The 24,245-nt window shown below is 51.6% G+C and overlaps 1 protein-coding gene across 1 annotated transcript in view; it reads left to right on the top strand.

Annotated features, from left to right (window-relative positions):
- Kif21b (kinesin family member 21B) overlaps positions 1-24,245 on the top strand; it is a 47,763-nt gene that overhangs the window by 9,338 nt on the left and 14,180 nt on the right. Inside the window, exons 2-26 of the mRNA XM_038349626.1 lie at positions 4,043-4,265; positions 4,574-4,756; positions 6,787-6,936; positions 7,023-7,157; positions 7,494-7,664; positions 8,064-8,179; positions 8,670-8,865; positions 10,843-11,032; positions 11,752-11,815; positions 11,914-12,132; positions 12,479-12,560; positions 12,937-13,054; positions 13,853-14,044; positions 15,634-15,833; positions 17,557-17,664; positions 18,173-18,241; positions 19,210-19,442; positions 19,623-19,770; positions 19,995-20,189; positions 20,285-20,386; positions 21,438-21,603; positions 21,783-21,834; positions 22,003-22,060; positions 22,897-23,102; positions 23,183-23,260. Of these exons, the coding sequence (XP_038205554.1) occupies positions 4,043-4,265; positions 4,574-4,756; positions 6,787-6,936; positions 7,023-7,157; positions 7,494-7,664; positions 8,064-8,179; positions 8,670-8,865; positions 10,843-11,032; positions 11,752-11,815; positions 11,914-12,132; positions 12,479-12,560; positions 12,937-13,054; positions 13,853-14,044; positions 15,634-15,833; positions 17,557-17,664; positions 18,173-18,241; positions 19,210-19,442; positions 19,623-19,770; positions 19,995-20,189; positions 20,285-20,386; positions 21,438-21,603; positions 21,783-21,834; positions 22,003-22,060; positions 22,897-23,102; positions 23,183-23,260 (3,654 nt within the window). The remainder of the gene's footprint in view (positions 1-4,042; positions 4,266-4,573; positions 4,757-6,786; positions 6,937-7,022; positions 7,158-7,493; positions 7,665-8,063; positions 8,180-8,669; positions 8,866-10,842; positions 11,033-11,751; positions 11,816-11,913; positions 12,133-12,478; positions 12,561-12,936; positions 13,055-13,852; positions 14,045-15,633; positions 15,834-17,556; positions 17,665-18,172; positions 18,242-19,209; positions 19,443-19,622; positions 19,771-19,994; positions 20,190-20,284; positions 20,387-21,437; positions 21,604-21,782; positions 21,835-22,002; positions 22,061-22,896; positions 23,103-23,182; positions 23,261-24,245) is intronic.

Below are 24,245 nucleotides of genomic sequence, written 5' to 3'. Positions count from 1 at the left end.
CCTGAATTCGGCTAGACTCTAATTCTTTTCTCTTCAAGTCTTACTTTTAATTCAAGTACTACATCTATAGAGAAAACATGATTAGAGTTTTCTGGGCCCAACTTAGCAAGAGGCTCTCTAGTCTATTTCCTGCAAATGACATGATTTCATTCTTCCTACTGGCTAATATTTCATTGTGTATATGTACATTTTCTTTAGCCAGTGATAAGCCCTGAGAAGCACCTAGGCTCATCCCACAACTTGGCCATTCTGAAATGATCTGTAGTAAACATGGGTGTGTTGACATGGTGGTCTCCTGCCTTTGATTCCTTCTGGAATATACCTAGGTGTGGTATATCCGGATCATCAGATAGTCCATCTTGATCAGCTGAATCTTTCTTGCCTTCTCGTGTTCTGTGCTTAAGATGTGTGCCCCCAATTGCCTCTTGCTAGTTCTGGCCTGCTTGGTAGCTCACAGGGAGCATGGTACAGCTGGAAGAACCTGGCAACTGACCCCCGACTCCTTCCACGCCACTGGGAAGAATTGAGCTTTGAGGGATTGCCATCTGTGTCCCTCCTCCCCAGCTATAAAGAGAAACTTCTCCTTCCATAGATCACTGCCACTTTGAGGGCAACCCACAGAAGTGACGTCATCGAGGGTGGGACCATTGGAAGAGGCTATTGGAGGGGAGGGTGATGCAGTTCTTAAAAAGCTAAAACTGATGCTGGAGAGATGGCTCAAAGGTTGAGAGTACTGTCTGCTCTTCCAGAGGTCCTGAGTTTGATTCCCAGCATCCACATGGTATCTTACAAGCATACAGAATGAGATCTGGTCCCCTCTTTGGCATACAGGCATACATCCAGGCAGAACACTATATAGATAATAAACAAATCTTTTTAAAAAAAGCTAAAACTGAGAAACCTAGATAATCCAAGTGCAGGCTGAGGCTTAGACCATGAGAGGGTAGAAGCAGGACAAAGTCTCCTGTCTCTGGCATATTGGGCTGAGGGTTCAAAATCTCCACCAGGCACCAAAGATGAGCTCAGCTGTCACACGGCCGTGTGCCCTTGAGGGCAGGGCAACCTAGTTCCCTGGTTGGCGCCGCCAGAGTGCACATGCTCTATCCAGCTCCGACAGTGGCAGGAGGGAGGAAGTTTCTAGCAATGCGGGGGGGGGGGGGGTGGAGTGGGGGGGTGGAGTGTTTAGGGAAAGAAAGCTGCGAGGGAGTTAGGGGAGTGCCTGTGGTCTCAGCCTGGACAGAGGCTGAATGCCAGACTGCTTGTCTTCTACCTGAGTGACGGAGCCATGGTTCCTGCTAGGAAGTGGGGATGATACCCTAGCTTGTAAACCTCCAAGGTAAGGGAGTAGTGGGTGCTGGCTAGTCCACTACCCACATGCAGGAAGGCCTCTGTGAGATCTTCATTCTTTGCTTGCTCCTGCAGCCGCTTGTTATCCACAAGACTGACACAGTTGCCCTCTTCCAGATCAGTTGTTCTGAGAATTAGTGACTCACCCAGGGCCTATGTCCTTTGTCTCCTATTTATTTCCCCTCCCTGGGCGAACCTCACAAATTGCATCCTGATGTTTTGAATAGGCTAGCAAGAGGCTAGACGGCTTTCTGATACAGAACCCCTCATATCAGGATGTGCTGGACCAAAAATAGAACCCCAGAGAGACCCCACAACTCTTGGGACCTTAAGCCCCCGTTGACCCTATGTACACGCTCCCAGACTGCTCTCCTCTCCTCTCTTCTGTACCATGCCCTTGGATGCTCTGGCGGCTGGCTACTGAAGACCTTGGGAGGCCTCTGACGCAGGCCTGCTCCCTCTGTCTCCAGGGATGTTGATTCAATCTTCTCCAATCGCCGGCATTGCCATCTGCCTTCAGTAATTAAATGGTATTTGAACTGGATCCAGAAATCCCATCACAGGCTGCCACGTGGTAGGGAGGGTATCTTCAGGAACTCATACTCATCTATATGGTCGGAGGGTCCTCCCAGGCTGGCGCCATGTGTCTTCAGTTCACCAAAGAGCACCCCAGTGCCTGGGAGGAAGCCTCCGGTCTTAGCTTCACAGGCTCAGGACCAAGTCAAAGCTCCTGTTTCTCTGCTATGCCTTGCTTCACCCTCTGCAGCCACCCATGCTTTCCCGGGGTGTCTGAGGCTCCCTCCACTCTCCCAGCCCTACTACAGGGCTGTGGAAGAGCTAATACATTCAGCCTGCCTGGGCTTGGAAAGGCTCCTCACTGTCTGTGACTCGGAATGACACCATTGGGTTTCCTTGTCTGTCCGTAGGGCACTGGTAATGACCTCCTGGGGTTGTGCGGTCAAGAGTTAAGATGTGTCAGTCCATAGACCTTGCCCTGCATGCAGTGAGCTCTGTGTGTGTCAGTCACAGTGGTTAGGGCAGAAGTAGAAGTCAAGGTAGGTGGAGCCTGCTGTCCCTGAGGTCTGGGGCGGTGGTGAGGAGGCGGGGTTCTGGTCTGGAGGTCCGCAATGAACATATGAGCATCAATTTTGCCCTTTCTGTCAGAAACAAGTTTCAGTGAGTAGGTAAGAGGCTAGGAAGCTGGGCTCCCATCTTGGTATGGCTCTTAACAGTTATGTAAGGTGGGGACTTCTTTGGGCTTCCGTTTCTTTCTGGAGAGAGCCACTAACTAAAGTGACTTTTTAGACCTTAAAGACCTCAAAGAAAATACTTCCGAGGAAAGCCAGACTCCCACATATGGGTAGAGACTTGCCTGAGTGCCCACTCCCCTCTGACCCCCATCCCACATCCCCAGTCCACTCATCCACAGCGGAGAGCAGCCATAGGCTTGGGAGCTCCTTACCCAGCTGATGGCTCTGAGTGGGTCTCTGGGGGTTGTGGCAACTGGGACAAGGACAAGATGATGACTTGGAGGCCTGGGCTCTGTAGCTAGGCACCTCTGGGCCTTGAGTGGGTGCTGGCCTGGCCCCTCAACTTTCTTCTCCTGGTAAATGTTGGCATAGGGAGAGGGGCCTGACAAGAAGTTCATTGTAAGAGTACAGCCCATCCGTGGGGCCGCTGTGTGAACCCATGGCGGTAGAGCCTACCCCCACTCTTGCTCTAGGATATCTGAAGGGTGCTTTCTGCCAGTCCTTGCATGCGCATGCTTACTGACTCAGGCTTGGTTGCCATGGGGACCTCATCATGGTGATGCAGCTTAGAAAAGGAAGTGAGGGGTGGCTGGATGGAGACAGTTCTGCCAATGGCTAGCTCCCCACTCGGTGCTGGTGCCACCTCTCCCTCTAAATGGGGATCCCCCTGAGCCAGAATTTGGGATGTTGGCCCACCCTGCAGCTGGCTCAGTGTCCCTTCTCATTGCCTTGACAGGGTACTTTGCACTTGACCTAGGCTGCCCTGATTGTGTTTGGTCTGGCCCCTCAACTCCTGAAAGAACCAGAACTTGTGTCCAAGAGTACCACTAGGCCCTGGCACCTCGGGAGATGGCTGCTGCCCCAAAGACCCTTGCAGCCTCCACAGGTCTCAGCAGAGGTGCTGGCCTTCTTCCAACCTGACTCTGGCCCAGCGGAATGTGATCCAGAGTTGTACGGAGCCACCTGGCCTGTCCCCCTCTCCCCAGCCTTGTCCCTAAGCTTTATCTCTCCAGAGTGGGCCAGCTGTCATCTTGCAAGAGGGATACTGACTTCTAGGCCCTTGGGGACAGGGGGTGCCTTCACCCAGGTTTGGCCCCTTCACAGCCTTGGGTCAGTCATTGAGACAGAGGCTGAGAATGTCTCAATGTCTGATTCAATGTTGTACCACGGGCAATCAAGCAAATCAATAGAACCCTCTCAAGTTTACAGTGAAAAACACATGAGTTCGTTTATATAGAACATACTTAACGTACATTCGGAGTACCAAGCATTCAATCAATGATAGCAACTGCTGGTTTGGGTGATACTCATGCATTACTGAAGGTGTTCCCTGGGGCTCCCGACCTTGCTTCCTTCCCTGGCTTGTGGGGTTGGCAGAAACATGGCTGGTAATGCGAGTGGAGGGCCTGTTGCCTTCACCCAGCTGCTCTTTCTACCCTACGCAGGATCAGACCCCAGCTGTCGAAGGAGAAGATTGAAGGCTGTCACATCTGTACCTCCGTCACCCCTGGGGAGCCCCAGGTCCTGCTGGGGAAGGACAAGGCCTTTACCTATGACTTTGTCTTTGACCTGGACACCTGGCAGGAGCAGATCTATTCAACCTGTGTGAACAAACTCATCGAAGGCTGCTTCGAGGGCTATAATGCCACAGTGCTGGCCTATGGACAGGTAAGCCACCCCTGCCCCAACCAGTGGCCATTTCGACCTCAGTCTCCCCCTACCCACCCAGTGGGGGAATAGGCCCACCAGAGAGCAATCAGTTAAGGCCCAGTTGTGCAATTTTGTCTGGCGTCTGAGTTATGAGCGTATGGCTGGTTAGCTGAGGCAGGGCTTTTATCAGAGAATTCTGTAGGGTTTGACTCTGGGTTCGAAAAGGGGCAACTTGACTGGAGGTAATGGGTAAGAGCCCAAGCCAAGGCTTGCTGGTTTCCCAGAGGGCGCTGGTCGCCACGTGCTCTCTGTCTTTGCCCTTGCAGACAGGGGCTGGGAAGACATACACTATGGGCACCGGCTTCGACACAGTGACATCAGAAGAGGAGCAGGGCATCATCCCAAGGGCCATTGCACACCTCTTCAGGGGCATCGACGAACGCAAGCGGCGGGCACAGGAGCAGGGCGTCACTGGGCCTGAGTTCAAAGTCAGCGCCCAATTCCTGGAGGTACTATGGCCTTGGAGGGTGGTCGGGAAGGAGATGTGTTGGAACCTAAGGCCATGGAAGCTGGAGGCCCCAACAGTGCTGAGAAATGAGCATAGGGAACCCTGGAGACAGCTACAGAGGGTAGTTCCCCGCTGCTGGGAGTATCTAAGCAAGGGTTAGAGAAACACTTGGGGGTAGTTGAAGTGTTTCCCGCTTCAGATGGACCCTGGCTGTTTCTGGCCCTGCCCTAGGGCAGGTCATGTGGGCATTCTGCTCTACTTCTGCAAAGTGGGTTTGACCTCTTTCTAGGGATGAGTGAGTCTGGCATGGAAGCTTCTACCTGGAACATGGTGGGAGCCCTGCTCTGTCACTGTGTTCTATCCCCACCAGGCCCTTCCTCTGCTTCCAAGCTCCTACCTGTATCTTTTGGACTAAGATGCACTGTGGCCTCTCACTACGGAAGGGTCTCTGGCAGGGGCTTTCCTTCATTCTAGTCCTCCAGCTTTGGAGGTATCAGCCTCAACTGTGAAGCCACACGCTTTGTGGAGTACGTGAGGGCATCTCTGGCTCTTTCACATTTGGGCTGTGCTGTCAACTGTCATCCCATAAGTAGGTGCTCTGTCTATCCTGGAGATGGCCCTCATGAGGGGAAAGGTCCAGGAAAGTGATCGCCTTGGTATTTCTCACAGGAACCCGACCTGGCTCCTCTGAAACATGTGGGTGGGCAGTTCTGATTCTCAGCGTCTAGTTTCCCTACCAACGAACCCTGCTCTGGTGTGTTTGGTGGCTTCAGAACCACTCCGTCCCTCCCCTCCCAACCCTGAGGCTTTAACCGGACTTCGTTTGCCCTTGGAGGGATGGATGGGGCTGAGACTTGTCCCTGTATCCTGCCCCAGTGTCTCTTTCCTGTGCACCCATGGTTGCTGCTTTTCCCATCAGGGACCTGTATTTTAGTCCTTTGGGTTTCATCTGTGTATATATATGCATGTATGTGTGCTCATGTGTGGTTGCATATGTGTTCATGAATATGCATGTGTGTACACGAGTGTGTACATGTGTGTGAGAATGTATGTATATGCGTTTGTTTACATGAGTGTGTGTTTCTTGTTGTCTGTATATCATTGAGCTTTTTTTCTGTTTTCTTCTCATTGCTATGGAGAACTTCAAAGAACACACTAGTAAATTTCAGGCCAGAGAGTGAATCCCAAGGGGTTAACTGATGCAGTGTGTCTACCCGATACAAGATAGACAGACATCATGGTACTCTTGTCTCCACCATCTTGTCCTTCTGTTTCCTCTTCCCCTTCCTGTGGGATATTTTTGCCCTTTAAGGCCATCAAAGCCTCGGATGTCCATGGGCTGCAGTGCCCTGCTCTCTGGCTCTCTTGGACTCTATTGGCTAATGCCCTTCTCCCACTCTGCCTGCCCCGCCCCCAGCCCTTGACATCATAGCCTTTCCCCACAGCTCACAGCTCCGCTCACAGCACTCCCCTCAAGAGACATCTGAATGGGCTGGCCACGCCTGACTACCAGGTACAGAAGGCTGACCCACAGTGCCTCTTCTTGCTCCCTCTGCTCCTGAGCATTGGGCAAGGCACATAGCCATCTTTTCCCCATCCAAAGATGTCATCACTTCTACCTCAGGGACCACAGTGCTCTCAGAGCTTCCAGCTCCTTGGACTCTTGGAGCTTTGCCTTCCTTCATCTGAAATCACAGCCTTGTGCCATCTCTGCCAGACTGACGCTGTAATGAGATCCTCCTAATTCAGGCTCGTGTCTTCCCCATCCCTTACCCCTAGGGCTTGCATCCCTCTGTCCTTGGCCTCAGCCTCCCTCTGGAGCTGAGAGCTGCTGGATGCTGTTCCTTGGGGGAGTAGAGCAGCACAGGGAGCCTCAGGATAGCACTGTCTAGGAGGACCAGGGTTCAGCGAGTTTAACTCCAGAGCTTGTTTCCACTTTAGCAAATTGAGATGGTTATAAATACGCGAAAGCCCCTGGGGCTCGGAGGCATGGACCATGTGAGCCCAGCCACGGTTTCCTTCCCATCACAGCTCTACAATGAAGAGATCCTTGACTTGTTTGATAGCACCCGTGACCCTGATGCCCGCCACCGCAGGTCCAACATCAAGATCCATGAGGATGCCAACGGTGGCATCTATACCACAGGTGTCACGTCTCGTCTCATCAACTCCCAGGAGGAGGTGAGCACCCTTATACATGTGCACCTTTAAAGGCCAGAGCCCTACAACATGTGGGTCCTGAGTCCTCTCTTTGCCTCTGTCCCCAGCTGATCCAGTGCCTGAAGCAGGGCGCCCTGTCACGCACCACAGCCAGCACCCAGATGAATGTTCAGAGCTCCCGGTCCCATGCCATCTTCACTATCCATCTGTGCCAGATGCGCGTGTGTGCCCAGCCTGATCTGGTGAGGTGCTCTTGGGGGCCCAGGAGCTACACGCTCTAGGTGTATCCCAGGGACTGGATGGATTAACACAGGACTAAGCTAGCACTCCAGAGATGGGGCTTGCCTCTTCCACTCAATTTTTCTTCCTCTTCAGCCTCTCACCCATTTATGCAATGGAGTAATGATCAACAATAGTGTGTGCAAATACAGTGTTTGATCTCAGGTGCTTTGCATGCATGCGGGCTTGGTACTGTGCAGCCTACCCTCACTCTTGCGGATGGTAGTGCTGTGGGGTGGAAGGCCAGCAGAGGAATAGGAGTAGGGCTTGGGTGAGCCGGTTGTCACATTCTGCTGCAGGTGAATGAGACGGTGACTGGGCTTCCGGATGGAGCAGCTCCCACGGGCACCGAGTATGAGACTCTCACTGCTAAGTTTCACTTTGTGGATTTGGCTGGCTCCGAGCGGCTGAAGCGGACGGGGGCCACGGGCGAACGGGCCAAGGAGGGCATCTCCATCAACTGTGGTCTGGTAGGCACACGGAGCCAGATGGCATGGGCTCAAGCAGGCTGTGTACTTCAATGGCTGCCCAGTCTTCTTTGAGCTTCTTCGAGCTGTTTTCTTCTTCTTCTTCTTCTTCTTCTTCTTCTTCTTCTTCTTCTTCTTCTTCTTCTTCTTCTTCTTCTTCTTCTTCTTCCTCTTCCTCTTCCTCTTCCTCTTCCTCTTCCTCTTCCTCCTCTTCCTCTTCCTCTTCTTCCTCTTCTCCTCCTCCTCACTCCTATTGGGTCTTCCTTCACCCTCAGGCTTCAGTTTCCATGCCAGTCTGTAAACCCACCCAGGAGCCTGAGTGCTGCTGGTGCCAGAGGGTACAGATGTTTGGGATTGTGTCCACCCTGTATGACTCTCGAGCTCAGGCACTTTCTCCCACAGCTGGCCTTGGGCAATGTGATCAGCGCCTTGGGAGACCAAAGCAAGAAGGTAGTGCACGTGCCCTACAGGGACTCCAAGCTCACTCGGCTGCTCCAGGACTCTCTAGGGGGCAACAGGTATCTGATGACCAGTGTCTAGGAAGGGTGGGGAGTCCCTAGATAGAGATACTGATGTGGGCTTAGGGCCTGACTCCGAGGACCTAGGGGGCCTTCTCAGCCTAGGCTGCAGACTCAGAGGCAGGAACTTTGTTCAGTGACTTGTGGCTAGGTAGACTCAGTTTCATTACTTCCCAACAGTGAGAGACAATCCTAAAGGAAGCCACATAGCCCAGTGAGACAGGAAATGACAAGTGTCAGGCCTACAGAGAAGCCATGACATATTTACATCACCAAGCAAAGGATTCTACAATTAGTCATCACCCTTGCTAACTGCTTTCAAGGATTTTCCTCTGTGGCCAGGTGGTCCAGGGTCCCACACCCCAGGTTCCAGGTCCTTTAAGCATTAAACTGGGGAGGGGATCAGGGTGAAACAGAACTTCTGCTCTGGAACAGTACTTCTGGGCCTGGCTTTGTCCTTTGTTCTCACCCAGCCTGGTTGCACCCTTAGCCAGACCATCATGATCGCCTGTGTGAGCCCCTCGGATCGGGACTTCATGGAGACACTTAACACTCTCAAATATGCCAATCGGGCTCGCAACATCAAAAACAAGGTGGTGGTTAACCAGGACAAGACCAGCCAGCAGATTAGCGCCCTGCGAGCTGAGATCGCACGCCTGCAGATGGAACTGATGGAGTACAAAGCGGTGAGCACTCCCAGAAGGAGCTGGTCCCCCCTCCACACCCTGCCCTGTAACATCCCACAACCAGGTCCTGAGCGGGCCTCCTGCCTTCCCATCACCCTCCCGTCATGTCTGCTAGACATCACTGTGCATCAGATATAGTTTCTAGTCCTGGGTTTTAGGGCAAATCCAGCTCAGACTGAGCCATCTAGGCTTAGAATACAAAGTCTATGAGTTAGAGCACCTTGGTGTTGTAGCATGGGTCTTTCGTTCAGGGAAGGTACTTCCCAGGTGCTTTTATGTCCACTGAATATACTGTGTTGGAATCGATGAGACCACCCCACTATGGTGGAGTCATTGACGATGAAGGCACAGGGTGCTGCAGGGGTAGAGCAGCCAACCTGCTTGCCCAGGTGGTCAGGAAGAGCTTTGTGGAATGGGCCTTTTATGGAAATTTAAAAGAATGGTGTATCAACAGAAGGAGGAGGCCAGCAGGCATTCTGGGTAGAGAGTAAGCCATATAAAAACAACAGAAAGGGGAAAAACCGGTGCTCTGGGGGGGGCGTGTCTAATTCTATGTAGCCAAGGCTGACATCACCCGCTGGTGGCCCCTAGTCTGGATCTGTCACATAGATGGGTGGGTTTGGAATTGGTTTCAGAAGCATGCAACTTGTTTGACAGCTTTTCTGAAAGCCAAGAAGGAAGTTTCAGCTTCTGTGGAAAAATTTGTCTCTACCAACAACTGGCACTAAGTTGGCTGGAGTGAGTAGCGATGTTTCTCATATGAAGAAATTTCATAATTCAGGCACAACCAAACTGTGCCTTTGCAATCATATCCTGTCTGTAAGCTATTAAGAGGCACTGGCCTCCTTTGCAGCTCAGAACACAGGCAGAATCAAGGCAATGAAGAGGGGGCAAATTCTACACCGCTAAAACTTTACCCTTATAGTAATCTCCTTTGACTAAGCAAAGATTCTGGTAACATTCGTGGGCAGAAATAGAGGGGACTTAAAGGGGTGAAATTCATTAGTTTGACTTTGTACTTATACAACAGACAACTCTGTAAGCCCAGTGTCTTGGTGACAGTGTGCGTAGTTACTGATTTTAGCTTTAGTGTAGACAGTAAATGTGGGAGCAAAGATATCGAGAGAGTGACCGCCTCTCCTAGACTGTGACTTTTCTCTACCCCAGTCCCCACCACTCCCTGTTGTCTTTGTGTGCCAACTGCCTGGCAGGGTTTTGTCACTTGGATTAGCATTCCTGGAGAATGAAAGCAAGCGATAGCAAGGTAAATCGAGAATTTGAGCTTTCTAGCTGTTAGAGACAGAACTGTGTGTTTGCTCATTTTTGGAAACAGGGTTTGTCTCTGTGGCCGTAGCTATTCTGGAACTCTCTCTGTAGACCAGGCTTTCTTTGAACTCATAGATCCATCTGCCTCTGCCTCCTGAGTGCTGGAATTAAAGGTGTGCGCCACCACCGCCAGGCTTTTTTTTTTTTTTTTTTTTTTTTTCTGAAGAGGAGTCTCAGTATGTAGTCCAGGTTGACCTGGGACTCACTTTGCCCAGGCTGGCCTTGAATTTGTGACCTTCAGAGTTCTAGGCAGTGAGATTATAAGAAATGAGCCCAGCTGGGTAGTGGAGGCACACGCCTTTAATCCCAGCACTCGGTAGGCAGATGCAAGTGGATCTCAGTGAGTTCGACGCCAGCCTGGTCTACAAAGCAAGTTCCAGGACAGCCAGGACTGATACACAGATGTTACATAGCAAAACCCTGTCTCAAAAAACATAAAAGAAAACAAAAAACAAAAAAATAAGTGAGCCCCCATATCCAGTGCTATGTCAGCTTCTGAGCCTTGGGAGACAGGAACTACGTTAGGAAACATGGAGAAAGAGAGAGACCACTCTGTCCTGGGAAAGGCTCAAGACGGGTGGAAGAGGATTGTCACTGTTCCCCTCCCATGAGATTTAGCTCCTGACTGCTCCCTGCCTGTCTCCATCCCAGGGCAAGCGGGTGATTGGGGAAGACGGTGCTGAGGGCTACAGTGACCTGTTTCGGGAGAATGCCATGCTTCAGAAGGAGAACGGGGCTCTGCGGCTTCGAGTGAAGGCCATGCAGGAGGCCATTGATGCCATCAACAACCGGGTTACACAACTCATGAGCCAGGAGGCCAACCTGCTTCTGGCCAAGGCTGGTAAGTCTGGGTATAGCAAACTAGCTCTCACCAGTAGCTTGCCTGCTACTCCTCCTGCCCCTGGTGTCAAGCAGCCAATGCATAGATTAGTTCATTTATGCATTCCCCAGCAATTTAGCATGGCACACACATAGCTTTCTTGTTAAACATGTAAGAGACACATAGTGCATTAAGCAAAAGATGAAACTCTCCACAGCTGACCTTCCACCCACATCTCCTCTGCTTTCAGAAGAATCCTTCCTGAGCAGCCAGTACGTGTTTTCCCACACTTTCTCAGCACATTTGTTTTGAGTATAAATGCATTTGGATATATCATTTGTGCGTGCAGATAATATGCATTGCATTTTCTGTAGATGAGGTCATACTTTCTATTTTATGACTTCCTTTATTTCATTTAGCATCGTGTCTTATAAAATCTCCATATTCAAAGCCACTTAATTTTTAAATGACTACATGTATGCTCCATATGTGATGTTGAATAATTTATTGAACAGCTACTATTGACGGACATTTAAATTGTTTCCAATTTCATGCCATTATCTAACACTGCTTGGATACAACTACAGTCATGTTCAAGTATTTCCTTCACATAGATTCCCATGGTAGCTGTGTGAGCTACCTTGCTGGAAGCACATGCAAGGCCACCGGCCTTAGAGCCATGGCCTCAGTCCTTGCTGCTGTCACCTGTTTTCCTTATTCTGCCTGTCTTTTCCGTTCAGGTGATGGTAATGAGGCCATTGGTGCTCTGATCCAGAACTACATCCGGGAGATTGAGGAGCTGCGGTGAGTTAAGCCCGTCTAGTGTGAGCAGGCTGGATGGCCTTGGCGAGGCTAATTTTACGTGGCTCACCAGGCCCCACCCACTCACTCTATCCACACAGAACAAAGCTCCTGGAGAGTGAAGCCATGAATGAGTCTCTCCGCCGAAGCCTCTCACGGGCTTCTGCTCGCAATCCCTACTCCCTGGGAGCTTCTCCAGCAGGTCCAGCCTTTGGGGGCAGCCCGGCCAGCTCCATGGAAGATGCTTCGGAAGTGATCCGTAGGGCCAAGCAAGACCTGGAGCGGCTGAAAAAGAAAGAGGTCAGGCAGAGGAGGAAGAGGTAAGTCAGATGTCACTACCTTCCCTGCAGCCAGAACATTGGAAGGTGCCCCCCCCCCCCATCCAGGAGAAGTGCTCCCTGCCCCAAGTACAGGGAGGAGCACCCCTATGCAGCCTCACCCCACTTGTAGAGGCATCACCAGTAATGCCCTTATTCGATGTGGAGCAAAGATGCCTCCCAACCTTCTCTTATGTGCTTTTCCTCAAGGTTAATTCCAGGAGATAGAGCGGGACTGGGGGTGGGTACTGGAGGAGTAGATCGTGTTCCCTACAAAGCAGGAACTGAGTCCCATCACCACCATCCTGTGGAGCTAATCTCTAATCCGGCTTCGTTTCCATTCCCTAAGCAGCCCAGAGAAAGAAGCCTTCAAAAAGAGGGCAAAACTCCATCAGGAAAACAGTGAGGAGACTGAGAACGAGGCTGAGGAGGTGAGGGCTCCCCTGGCTGCTTCATCATGGGCTTGCCACCCTCGTTCCTGTTGGGGTAGAGATTCCATCAGTGTTGTGTGGGCCGGGCCAGAGAGTTGTCTTTAGTTGATCCTTGAGTTTCTCCATAATGCTGATTTGTTGCCATGGTGATCTCCATCCCTCGGGCTTTTGCTTCATCCCAAATGGATGATGCTAGACTGAGCATCCTCCACAAATACTGTACCCAGGCTACTAGGAGTGGATGATCTTCCCAGAGGAGGGTGTGGCTGGCTCCCACCCCTGCTGATACCCCTGAAGTCTCGTGTCTGGCCCAATCTCTGTCTTGGGGCTCCCATCTCATGAGACAGGCGCGGCCCTAATGGTACATTGTGCCCAGGAGGAGGAAGAGCGAGACGAGAGTGGCTGTGAGGAGGAGGAAGGGCGTGAGGATGAGGATGAAGACTCGGGCAGCGAAGAGAGCCTGGTAGACTCAGACTCCGACCCTGAAGAAAAGGGTGCGTGGGCCAGGACCGGGGAGATGAGTCGCTGGTGGCCAGTCCCCATGGTGGGGCTGTCAATCAGGTCTTGGCCCCTAAGAAAAAGTTCAGATGGATCAGGTGGGGTAGGCCGGCTAGCGTGCTCAGAGACTGCATGTCAAGACAGGGCTCTGACTCCTGCCTGTGACACCAACAAAAACAACAGTAATGACAAGTGATGGGAATTCTTAGCCCCCTCACATGCCCACTGCTGTGCTGTGTTTGACCCTTCACGAGGCTTGATAAAGCCAGTGCTCACCACTGTCTTGTGCAAAGGTATTATACACCCCCACCCCAGTCACCACTGAGCATGCTCAGAGAGGTTCCTGACCCACTTTGGTGGATCCCGAAAGGGGTAACCTTCTGAATGAATAACTTTGGCTGGTGCTGGGACCCTCTCCTTCATGTGGAGACATCTGTCCTTCAGCTCTGTCCTGTTGTCATCTCACCTGCAGCCCTACAAAGGTGCTTTGAGTTGCTTTACCCTCCTTCATCCAAGCAGGGTCCCGTGTCATCAGTCATGGTGACATGGACCCATGGGCCCATCAGGGTGAGAAAGGCGTTAGACTCCCTCCAAGCTCTTGAGACCCGATGAGCATTTCTGAAGCTGCTCATTGAATGTATTGCCCCATGTGGCAGTCCTCTGCCTACTTTTCTGGTCACTGATTGCTCACTGCTGACAGAGGATGTCCCCTGACCCTGCACTGTTATGTCTGCTCCTTTGCCCCAGCCCCTGGCATGGGGCTGAGTCTGGCTCTGTCTGGCCCCGCCCTGCAGAAGTCAACTTCCAGGCAGACCTGGCAGACCTGACCTGCGAGATTGAGATCAAGCAGAAGTTGATTGACGAGCTAGAGAACAGCCAGCGGCGGCTGCAGACGCTCAAGCACCAGTATGAGGAGAAGCTGATCCTGCTGCAGAACAAGATCCGGGACACACAGCTGGAGCGCGACCGCGTGCTGCAGAACCTCAGTGAGGCCAGCACCATGCTTCTCTTTCCCGATCGATCCCTTGCTCTGTCAAAAGACACCCAGCATCATTCTGATAACACCTGGCCTTCTGCACAAGGGACCTCTGACCAGCACGCTGTCACCTTTTGCTATAGTTAAAATGTTCTTGTATCTAACCCAGCTTCTCTGCTACTTTTGTTTTGTTTTTAAATTACATTAGAGTGTGTGTGCGTGCGTGCGTGCGTGCGTGCGTGCGTGCGTGTGTGTGTGTGTGTGTGTGTGTGTGTGTGTGTGTGTGTGTGTGATTATGGCACACATGTAGAGGTCAGAGGGCAACTTGCAGAAGCCCATTCTCTCCTTCCACCATCTGGGTCCCAGGGATTGAATTTGGGTCATCAGGCTTGGCAGCAAGTGCCTTTATCTGCTGAGCCATTTTGAAGCCCCCTCTTTCTGAGACAGAGTAGCCCAAGTTGGCCTTGAACTTAAGGTTCTTTCTGCCTCGGCCTCCCTGGTGGTAGAGCCGTGGGTCTCACTTTGCCTAGCTCCTTTTTTTCATCTGATACATTGGAAATCTTTAACCTTTTGTCTCCCTAGGCATGTGACTAAGACACCTCCTGACCTCCCCCACCCCACTATATCCGGTTTATAAGACTTCTCACACTGTGCCCCTCTACTGCTCTGCAGCCTACTCGTTGGGCGATTGACTTCCTCGTCCACTTATTTAGCAAGTGCTAGTTGAATGTTAGAGAACAGGTGGTACTCTAGGGACTAGAGCTGTTTTAGTGTGTGAACTCCTCCTCATGGAGTGTGCACTCTAGCAGGGTGACAGCATAAAGTCAGCAGAATGGCTAGCAGGGCTGGCACAACTAAGTCGGTTTTTTGTTAATCACTTAGGGGGCACAGGCTGGGCATGGAAGGGCTACATGGAGAAGGAAACCTTGGAGTAAGGCTCGAGAGAGATGAGGTAGCCCAAGAGCAGAACTAGCAGTGGGAAGAGCATTCCAGACAGAGGGAACAGAAGCTGCTAAGCCCCTGAGGCAGTCGTGTGCCTGGCATGTCAGTGGATGAAAGCGGAGGCTAGACCACTTAGGAGGCAGATTGGACAGGTGTTAAGATGTGGTCAGATTCAAGCATCTCAAAGGTAGTGTGGACAGGAGGCATGGTGGATAAGGGAGCCGTGTCTTAGGAGCCAAGCCTCTGGGCAGGAGGCAGTGAGGTTTTCAGAGATGGAGTGAAAAGTGGAAGTCAGGCTGGTCTTGGACCTGCAGTTGGGGATGTTGCATTCTGGTGCAAGCATCTGGCGAGGAGCCGGCGTGTTCCTTCCACTGTAGTTCCATTGCCCTAGCTCTTGTTAACTATCCGCTTCTTGCTGGCACCACCTTTCCAGGGACCAAAGTCTCCTTCTGAAAACGCACTGAACGATAGAATGTCAGAGCAGGAAAGAGCCTAGGGTGGCTGCTGAGCCCACATCCTCATTGTTCAAATGAAGAAGTAGGCTCAGGGAAGAGGTCAACCAGAAAACAAGAACCCCAGGCCTGTCTCTCCACCGAGCCCCCATTTAGTGTGAGCCGTGGAGCCTGCAGCTCCGACACTGCTTTCCGCTGTTCTCAGGCACCATGGAGTGCTACACAGAGGAGAAGGCCAACAAGATAAAGGCGGATTATGAGAAGAGGCTGCGGGAGATGAACCGGGACCTGCAGAAGCTACAGGCTGCTCAAAAGGAGCACGCTAGGCTACTCAAGAACCAGTCCCGCTACGAAAGGGAGCTGAAGAAGCTGCAAGCGGAGGTAGCTGAGATGAAGAAGGCCAAGGTAGGCAGAGGGCATGAGGAGCGGGGTCGAGGGCCTTTGCGGTGGCTTAGAATCCATATTCCATGTTAAATATTATCACTGCTGTCAAGTGTGGGTCTCCCACTGAGCACAACATCACCTGATCCAATCCTGCCCCAGTGACCCACTTCTTCCCAGTTACCTCAGCTCAGTACTGGGTTCACTGCAGGTACCTTGCTTAATGCTGCTGTTGTGTTGGGAAGGTGTACTAATAGTTGCACTACTAGTATAATATATGTATATAATCTAATATGCATATAATATGTATATAATCTAATATGTATGCATATATACATGCACTATTAGTATGTAACACTATAGCTGTACTAATAGTTCCCATCTGTACAAGGAAGCCTTAAAGCTTCATTTGGTACAAGCCTCTGATCACAGTAATAATTGGCACCATGGCCAGCTCTTGGTTAGGCATCTTGCATGCTCAGTCACATTCCATGCTTAGGAAAGGAGGATAGCATTCCCATTGTGTTCATGGAGATTTCAGGCTCAGGGAAGTGAATTTCTGCTACCAGGACATAGTGCTGGGTTGTAACATCTGCCCTTAACGTTCCAAACTGGTCTGTGTTCTTGGTAGCTCTGGGCTCTCTTTTCTACTTGGCCACAGCCCACAGGGCACAGTCTGCAGGGTCTGCTCTGTTGATGTCATGGGCTCAGGTCTTGAACTTCGGGTATCTAGGTGGTTTCAGCTCCTGCCTGGGGCTCACAGATCCTTGCTCTGTGTCTTTCATTCATTGCCCTCAGATCTTCCTGTCCTAGCCCTTAGCTTCTGGTGTCTCCCAGCTCTCCACAGCCCTGAGCTAAGCTCTAACAAAGCTTGGCAAAAGTGCTAGCCCCAGCAAGCTGAGTCCCTTGGGGACTCCTGGAACAAAAGCCATTAGGAACTGTGTCTTGACTGCTGGCCTGACTGATCCTGAGCGGTACACACAGGAAAGGCAGAGTTAATCGATTTTAGAGGAATGGATGTGTACCTGGCTGGGCTCTCTGTCCACCTGACTATGCTCTTATGATCCCAGGGCTACAAGTGGAAAAGAAGAACCCAGGGTTAGCTCAGGGGTGCCTAAGCAGGGCCCCCTTCTTCCCTAGAGGGGTAGAAAGAGGAGCAGCTGAGGACTGCAGCGGTCTGTGTCTGCTGATCTTGACTGTGAGGCCCACAGCTTCGGGATCTCCTGCAGTTTAGGAGAGCTGCAGAGCAATGCTGCCTCAGGACTGAGCCCCATTTCACCCCTGCCCTGTGCCGGGCAAGTACTCACCTCCCTGCAGTGAGGAATGCAGGAGATGGAGAGGAGCCTAGGTTTGGGAAGTAAGATGACCAGGCTCCACTAGCCAGCTCTTCCTGGCTCTGTGATTCTTAGTTACTTTGTCTTAAAGGCTCATTTCTTTCTTGGTGAAACAGGAGCGAGGCTTTTCTCATCTGAGCCTCCTAAGGATGGGGTCTGCCTTGTAACAAGCTCTGATTGTGTGGCTGTCGCTGTAAGATTGGCCCTGGAATCTCAGCCAGGCTGAGGATAGTGGCTTTTAATGGGGGCTGGGATAGACTTTAAGTGCTAAGGCCACTTCTTTAACAGTTTGTCAGGGTATCTTAGCTTTGAGGGCTGCCTCCCTGACCAGTGTCCTCACAACCAGCTATGACTGGGCATATCGGCCACTCTGGCCCAGCCCGGCCTCACCTCCGCTGGCTCTGCCTTCCCAGGTGGCCCTCATGAAACAAATGCGTGAGGAGCAGCAACGGCGACGGCTGGTGGAGACCAAGAGGAACAGGGAGATCGCTCAGCTCAAGAAAGAGCAACGGAGGCAGGAGGTAAGAGCTCCCAGGAGCTTTCACCCCCGCCCCTTGCCTTCCAGGTACCCTCCAACCCCCAGTTCCCACTAGCTCAAGTGACAACAGCCTTGCTTGGAACACAGTATAGCCTATCAGAAAGGCAGAGCCACTGTTGGCTTCTCTCCTAACCCCAGCATGTTCAAGAAAATAATCTGCCAGAGAAGGACATGAATTTTCCAAAGTCACCAACAAAATCAGACACTTGGAGCTTCAGGCCCAGAAGAAATAGTCTAGGAAGACTGGGTCTCTAGTCCAGGTTTGTGTTTGTGGTAGGAGGTAAGACCAAGAGAGTTAGTTAGCCTCGCGGCCACCCCTGGTAGAAGGGTGCAAATCTGAGTATCCATTTTATCTACAGTTTGGCAGTGTGAGCATCACCCCTCATGAGGTCTTGAGCTGTTCGCTGCAAAGCACACAGTCCGTCTCCAGCCCTGTCTGGACAGCCAGAGTGTTGCTGGTAGCCGGATGTGGCTCCACCCTTTCCTTTCAGTTTCAGATCCGGGCCCTGGAGTCTCAGAAGCGCCAGCAGGAAATAGTCCTGAGGAGGAAGACCCAGGAGGTGAGTGTTCTCATCAGGCCAGCTGGAGAGACAGGTGTGGCTCTGGCTCCCAAGAAGCACTCCTCTAAAGCAGTAAGAGGCGAGGGAGAGTGAACTCTTGCTATGTATTGCCAGGATCTCCTTCCGTTCAGCGAGCGCATCCTTGCCAAATTGTAGTAGCCTGTGAGAAATGACTTCTCGACCGGTGAGCCGAGCCTAGAGGGTGCAATACACATGTCCCATCCCCAGTGTCGTCTGACTGGTCATTTAAAAAAGAGAAAAAAAGCCAGGTGGTGGTGGCACACACCTTTAATGCCAGCACTTGGAAGGCAGAGACAGGCAGATCTCTGTGAGTTCAAGGCCAGCCTAGTGCAAAATGAATTCCAGAACAGCCAGAGCTGTTATACAGAGAAACCCTGTCTTGAAAAACAACAACAACAACAACAAAACAGAACAACAACAAAAAAAGAGAGAAAAAGGGGGGGGGGGCTAGAAAGATGAACCCAGTCAGTAAATTACTCACCATCTAGGCCTGAGGACCTGTGCATTAATCCCCAGTGCCCACATAAAAACTGGCATGGTGGAGACAGGTGGATCTCAGAGCTTGCTGGCCAGCCAGTCTAACTTATTGGAGCGCTCTCGGTTCATTGACAGACACTTCCTGCAAACACAGGGGGAGAAATAGAGCAAGACACTCAGTGTCTGCCTCTGGCTTCCATGTGCTTGGGGGCACATGCACAGGCACACCTTCAAGAACGTGAGAGTGAGAAAGTAGGAGAGAGAGAACGAGCATCTCTTGTGTTTATCACAGACTTCTTATCCCTTTATAACCCCAAGCTCAGGCCTATACAGAGCTGCCTCTGTTCTCCCAACACCTCAAGCCAGGCTTTCCTGAAATTCCGGTCTTCCTTGCTCACTGGGTCCCCTCTTCTCGGCCCCCCATTTTCCTTGCTCACTGGGTCCCCTCTCCTTGTCCTCACTTTGCCCAGGTCTCTGCACTTAGGCGCTTGGCAAAGCCTATGTCTGAGCGAGTGGCTGGGCGTGTAGTATCCAAGCCCCCCAATTTGGATTCTGGGGCTGAGGTGTCTGCCAGTACTACCTCGTCTGAGGCTGAGTCGGGAGCTCGCTCTGTCTCCAGCATAGTGCGCCAGTGGAACCGGAAGATCAACCACTTCCTGGGGGACCACCCTGTGGCTGCTGTCAATGGCACCCGCCCAGCCAGGTGAGGAGTGTGAGCAGTGTGAGCTGTGCCTGTGAGCAGGACGGGAGTGTGAGCAGAAGTGTGAAGATCCGGGAAGTGCCCTGGTGCCTAGGATGTCTGCTTCAGAATCTGTGTAGGAGCTCAGTAGAGCTTCAGAGGTGCAGAGCAGTCAGCCAAGGCCCCTTTGCCTCTGCCTCCCAGGAAAAAGTTCCAAAAGAAGGGGGCCAGCCAAAGCTTCAGTAAGGCGGCAAGACTCAAGTGGCAGTCCCTGGAACGGAGGATCATTGACATTGTCATGCAGAGGATGACCATTGTCAACCTGGAAGCTGACATGGAGCGGCTCATAAAGGTGGGACCTCCTTTCTCATCTCTCCCACCCCACTTTCCACCTGTCCAGTCATGTGCCACTTCTCTAGCTCCTCACTCTTTCCCGTCTCCACCTCTGCTCCTCATGCCCATTCTGACCTCTGGATGATCCCAGACAGACAGTGACTTGGTGTTGGAGCTGTGGGCAGGGCTTGCCTAGGTGTGAGATGTCTCCTCCATCACTATCCTCCTTACCCACCCCCACAGAAAAGGGAGGAGCTATTCCTCCTACAGGAGGCTCTGCGGAGGAAGCGGGAGCGGCTGCAGGCTGAGAGCCCCGAGGAGGAGAAGGGGCTACAGGAGCTGGCTGAGGAGATCGAAGTGTTGGCAGCCAATATTGACTACATCAATGACGGCATCACTGACTGCCAAGCTACCATCATGCAGCTGGAGGAAACCAAGGTACATGCAGGACAGTCTGGCTGGGTGGGGCGGTAGCAGTGAGTGGGCTTGGCAGCCCTGTGTGATGGGTGTTTCTGCTTTTTGGTCTCAAAAAGGAGGAGCTGGACTCAACAGATACGTCAGTGGTCATTAGCTCCTGCTCGCTAGCTGAAGCCCGCCTACTCTTAGACAACTTCCTCAAGGCATCCATTGACAAGGTGAGCTCGCAGCTCCCCTGGAACTGGGCATGCATTGTGTACCCTGGTGGTGAAGCCCACGGGTTTGGCTCCTTCCCACCTGCGTCATTGACAGGCTGGGACAAGCTACTGAACCTGCGAACCTCAGGTTCTACGGCTATAAAACCAGAGCACTGACAATACAAGGCTTGCAGCTGGCTGCACAGAATTCTACACATAATGGGCTTGGCTTCAGTTATAGGTGGCCAGGCCCATCCACAGCAGGACCGGGCGTGGGTCTGTTGGAGGCAGAGGGGAAAATGCGTGTACATTAGGGATGGAGGAACAGGAAACAAAAATTACATTCTACCCTTGGCCTACCAGAATACCAGGAGTCACTGGGCCTCTCTCCTCAGTGACCAGAGAATATGTTTCTTCCTGTCCTAGAGCCTGAGTCTTGGGGACAGATGCCAGCTAGTGTCCATATAGTTAACTGGAAAGAGGTTGAGAGGCCATCCTGCCCAACTCTTAGCCAGACCCCCCGGTGGCTTCTCAGTGTTTCTTTCTGTCTTAGGGGGCTGTATCAGTGTGCTGGGGTGCCATGATGAAATGTCACAGACGGGGCGGCTGGTACAACAGAGATTTCCTCAGCCTGAGATCCCAGTGTTAGCCAGGTGGTTTTTCTGAAGCCTCTCTCCATGGCCATTGTTTCTTCCCATGTCTCTACATGATCCTTCCTCTGTGTGGCTTGTCATGATCTATTATTATAAGGACACCAGTCATACTGTATTAGGGACCACACCTATGACCTGGTATTATCCTGGTTCCCACTCTAAAGGACCTGTCTCCAAGTACATTCACATTTTAAGGTAACAGAGGTTGGGACTTCTCCATTGAATGAGGGATTGTAAGTCCACCCATAACGGAGTATATGCTAGGGTGGCCTTCATTAATGCATGTGTGTGTGTGTGTGTGTGTGTGTGTGTGTGTGTGTGTGTGTATGTGCGTGTGTGTGTGCACGCACGCGTGTGAAGGGCTACAGCATCAACCGTAGGCCAGGAGGAGTATACCCGACCTTGTTCTTTGGCCCCAGGGTCTACAGGTGGCCCAGAAAGAAGCCCAGATCCGGCTGCTGGAAGGACGGCTTAGACAAACAGACATGACGGGCTCCTCGCAGAACCACTTGCTCCTGGACGCTTTGCGCGAGAAGGCCGAGGCACACCCCGAGCTGCAGGCCCTCATCTACAATGTACAGCAGGGTAAAGCTTCATTGTGAAGAGGGCTTTCCAGCTCCCCAAACTCCCCTGCCTCAGAATTCCCTCAGAAGTCTTGGTCTGATCTAGCGGGTGAGATGCTGGAGAAAGGCTGTGTCCCCTTTCTGCGTACTCTGATGGGGTCTCTCATCCACCTTCCTCCTTCCTTCCCCCCACCCCCTCAGAGAATGGCTATGCCAGCACAGACGAGGAAGTCTCCGAGTTCTCTGAAGGAAGGTGAGTTTTCAAGCAGGGAGCCAGCAGCCTTCCAGCATGCACCTGGGGGTCCCATAGGACCCCAGGGCTAAGCTTGGATTTGCAGGCTCTTTGGTACCCATATAGCTAGATCCTAGAGAGATATAGTATAACTATCATGATCCTAAACTTCCTTGCTTTCTTCCTCAGCTTTTCCCAGTCATTCACCATGAAAGGCTCCACCAGCCATGATGACTTCAAGTTCAAGGTAAGTCCTGTTGGAAATGAGGCTGTATATTTAGTAGGGCCAACTCCTTACATCCTGATCCCTATGACCGTAGGTCCATGCCTCCAGCCCTAATTTAGTTTTATTCATAGAATAAATTAGAAATGCCAAGAAAAATTGTGCCTGGAACTGGGTGGAGGCCAGAGGAACCAACCTAGAATTTGCTATGTAGACCAGGCAACCCATTCTTTTCACCATGGGAGAAATGACTAGATGCGCTGACAGCCTGTGTCTTCTCTACCTGGTGAATCACTATATCCAGAGACCCTGCTTTACAGAACGTCTCCCTCCCACCCAAGACTCTGGGTCAAAGCCAGCTCTAGATCCCTAGTTATTTTCCCTGTGGTATTTGTTCAATCGCATGGAAGTCAACAGTGGGAAAGTTTTCTTCATGGTGGCAGATTGACAGATTAGTGATAAGAATGAACCAGCACTCAAGACTTATTAAAGTTGGCTGTAGGGAACTGCAGACTGAGCAGTGAGTTGTGCCTCGTCCTGGAATGATCTGATTAGGTCAGTGTGATGGATACTCGGTGGTTTGCATAGTCTAAGGGCCTCCACCAGCAAATCTCCCTCAGGCCAGACAGTTATCATTTCCCTCAGGATTTACCCACTTTTCATGTGTTTGCTTCCATACTGGAGGTTAAGCCCACACTGAACTAGATCTTCTGTTCTCAGTTGTTTGTTTGTTTAGTTGGTTGGAATCTCAGCCTCCCTGTACTTGGAATAGTGGGGGCTGTGTCATCAGGCCCAGGTCTTACTTCCCCTTTATGGGCCATCAGTTGGGCAAATTGGCCCACTCATCCTTCCTTTCCTAGGGTGAGCCTAAGCTATCTGCTCAAATGAAGGCTGTGTCTGCGGAATGCCTGGGACCCCCGCTGGATAGTTCCACCAAGAACATCACCAAGTCCCTGGCCTCCCTTGTTGAGATCAAAGAGGATGGAGTGGGCTTCTCTATCAGAGACTCCTACTACCGGGACAAGGTCTCACGCACTGTCAGCCTGCCCACCCGAGGCAGCACTTTGTAAGGAGGGGAATCTGGGTACATGGGTCAACGTGGGCAGAAAATTAGGTCTTGGATTCACTGGACCCTTTTTTTTCTAGCCCTCGGCAGTCTCGAGGTGCCATGGACACATCCCCTCTGACCCGAAGAAAGTCTTATGACCGGGGGCAGCCTATTAGGTGAGAAAATACGTTCTAGAATCCGCACAAGTCACTGTCTGGTCCTCAGGGGCATGAATGGCTCTGAGAGTCTTCTCTGTAGATCATCACACACACTTGCTAGTGCGGCCCTTTATGGCACCGTGGTCACATACTCCATCTTCACAGCTAAATGGTGAGGTGTCTGGGCTCAGAGTAATTGTAGCAACCTGTGAGAGGCAGGAGAAGAACCTGCTCCAGACCCCAGTCTTCCCTCTTTGCCCATAGCTCTGGCTTGCAAGTGGCCTTGCTTGAGAGGAGTTGAGAGGGTATCGCTATACGTGCAGCCTACCAGACTTCATCTGTGAATTAAGAGAACACACTGAAATCGCAGTCTGAGGACTAAGCTGAACTCAGGATGCCGATCCAAAGGGAGGGGAGTGTAATGGTGGCTTTCCAAAGAGGGGATTGGACAGGCCACCGAGGTCACAGACTCTTCCTTGAAGGAACTGTCAGTCCTCATGGTTCACAGTTCAGCTCCTGCAGCTTGTTCTGAACTCCGAGTCAGTAAACCAGAGCCAGACTGCTCTTAGGGAATATTCCCTCCATATGGAGGGCCAGGCTCCATATGATCATGTCTTCAATGATGTCTGCATCATCTTGTTTAAAGAAAGACCTTAGAGCCGAGCGGTGGTGGCGCACGCCTTTAATCCCAGCACTCGGGAGGCAGAGGCAGGCGGATCTCTGTGAGTTCGAGGCCAGCCTGGTCTACAAGAGCTAGTTCCAGGACAGGCTCTAAAAAAGCTGCAGAAAAACCCTGTCTCGAAAAACCAAAAAAAAAAAAAAAAAAAAAAAAAGACCTTAGTTACTGTATACAGATTGACAGTATTGAGCTCAACAATGGCACTGTAACCCAGGCCCTAATGAAGCTTGTCTGATCTTTCTCAGCTTTCTAATGCTTAGCAGTGTTGGAGAGGACTGTTGCAGTGTGCTTTGGAACTGTTTCAGGAATCAAAATCTCCATATA

This window comes from Arvicola amphibius, chromosome 12, assembly GCF_903992535.2.
Source record: "Arvicola amphibius chromosome 12, mArvAmp1.2, whole genome shotgun sequence".
NCBI classification, from domain to species: domain Eukaryota; kingdom Metazoa; phylum Chordata; class Mammalia; order Rodentia; family Cricetidae; genus Arvicola; species Arvicola amphibius.
This window is presented reverse-complemented; position numbering and strand designations above follow the sequence as displayed.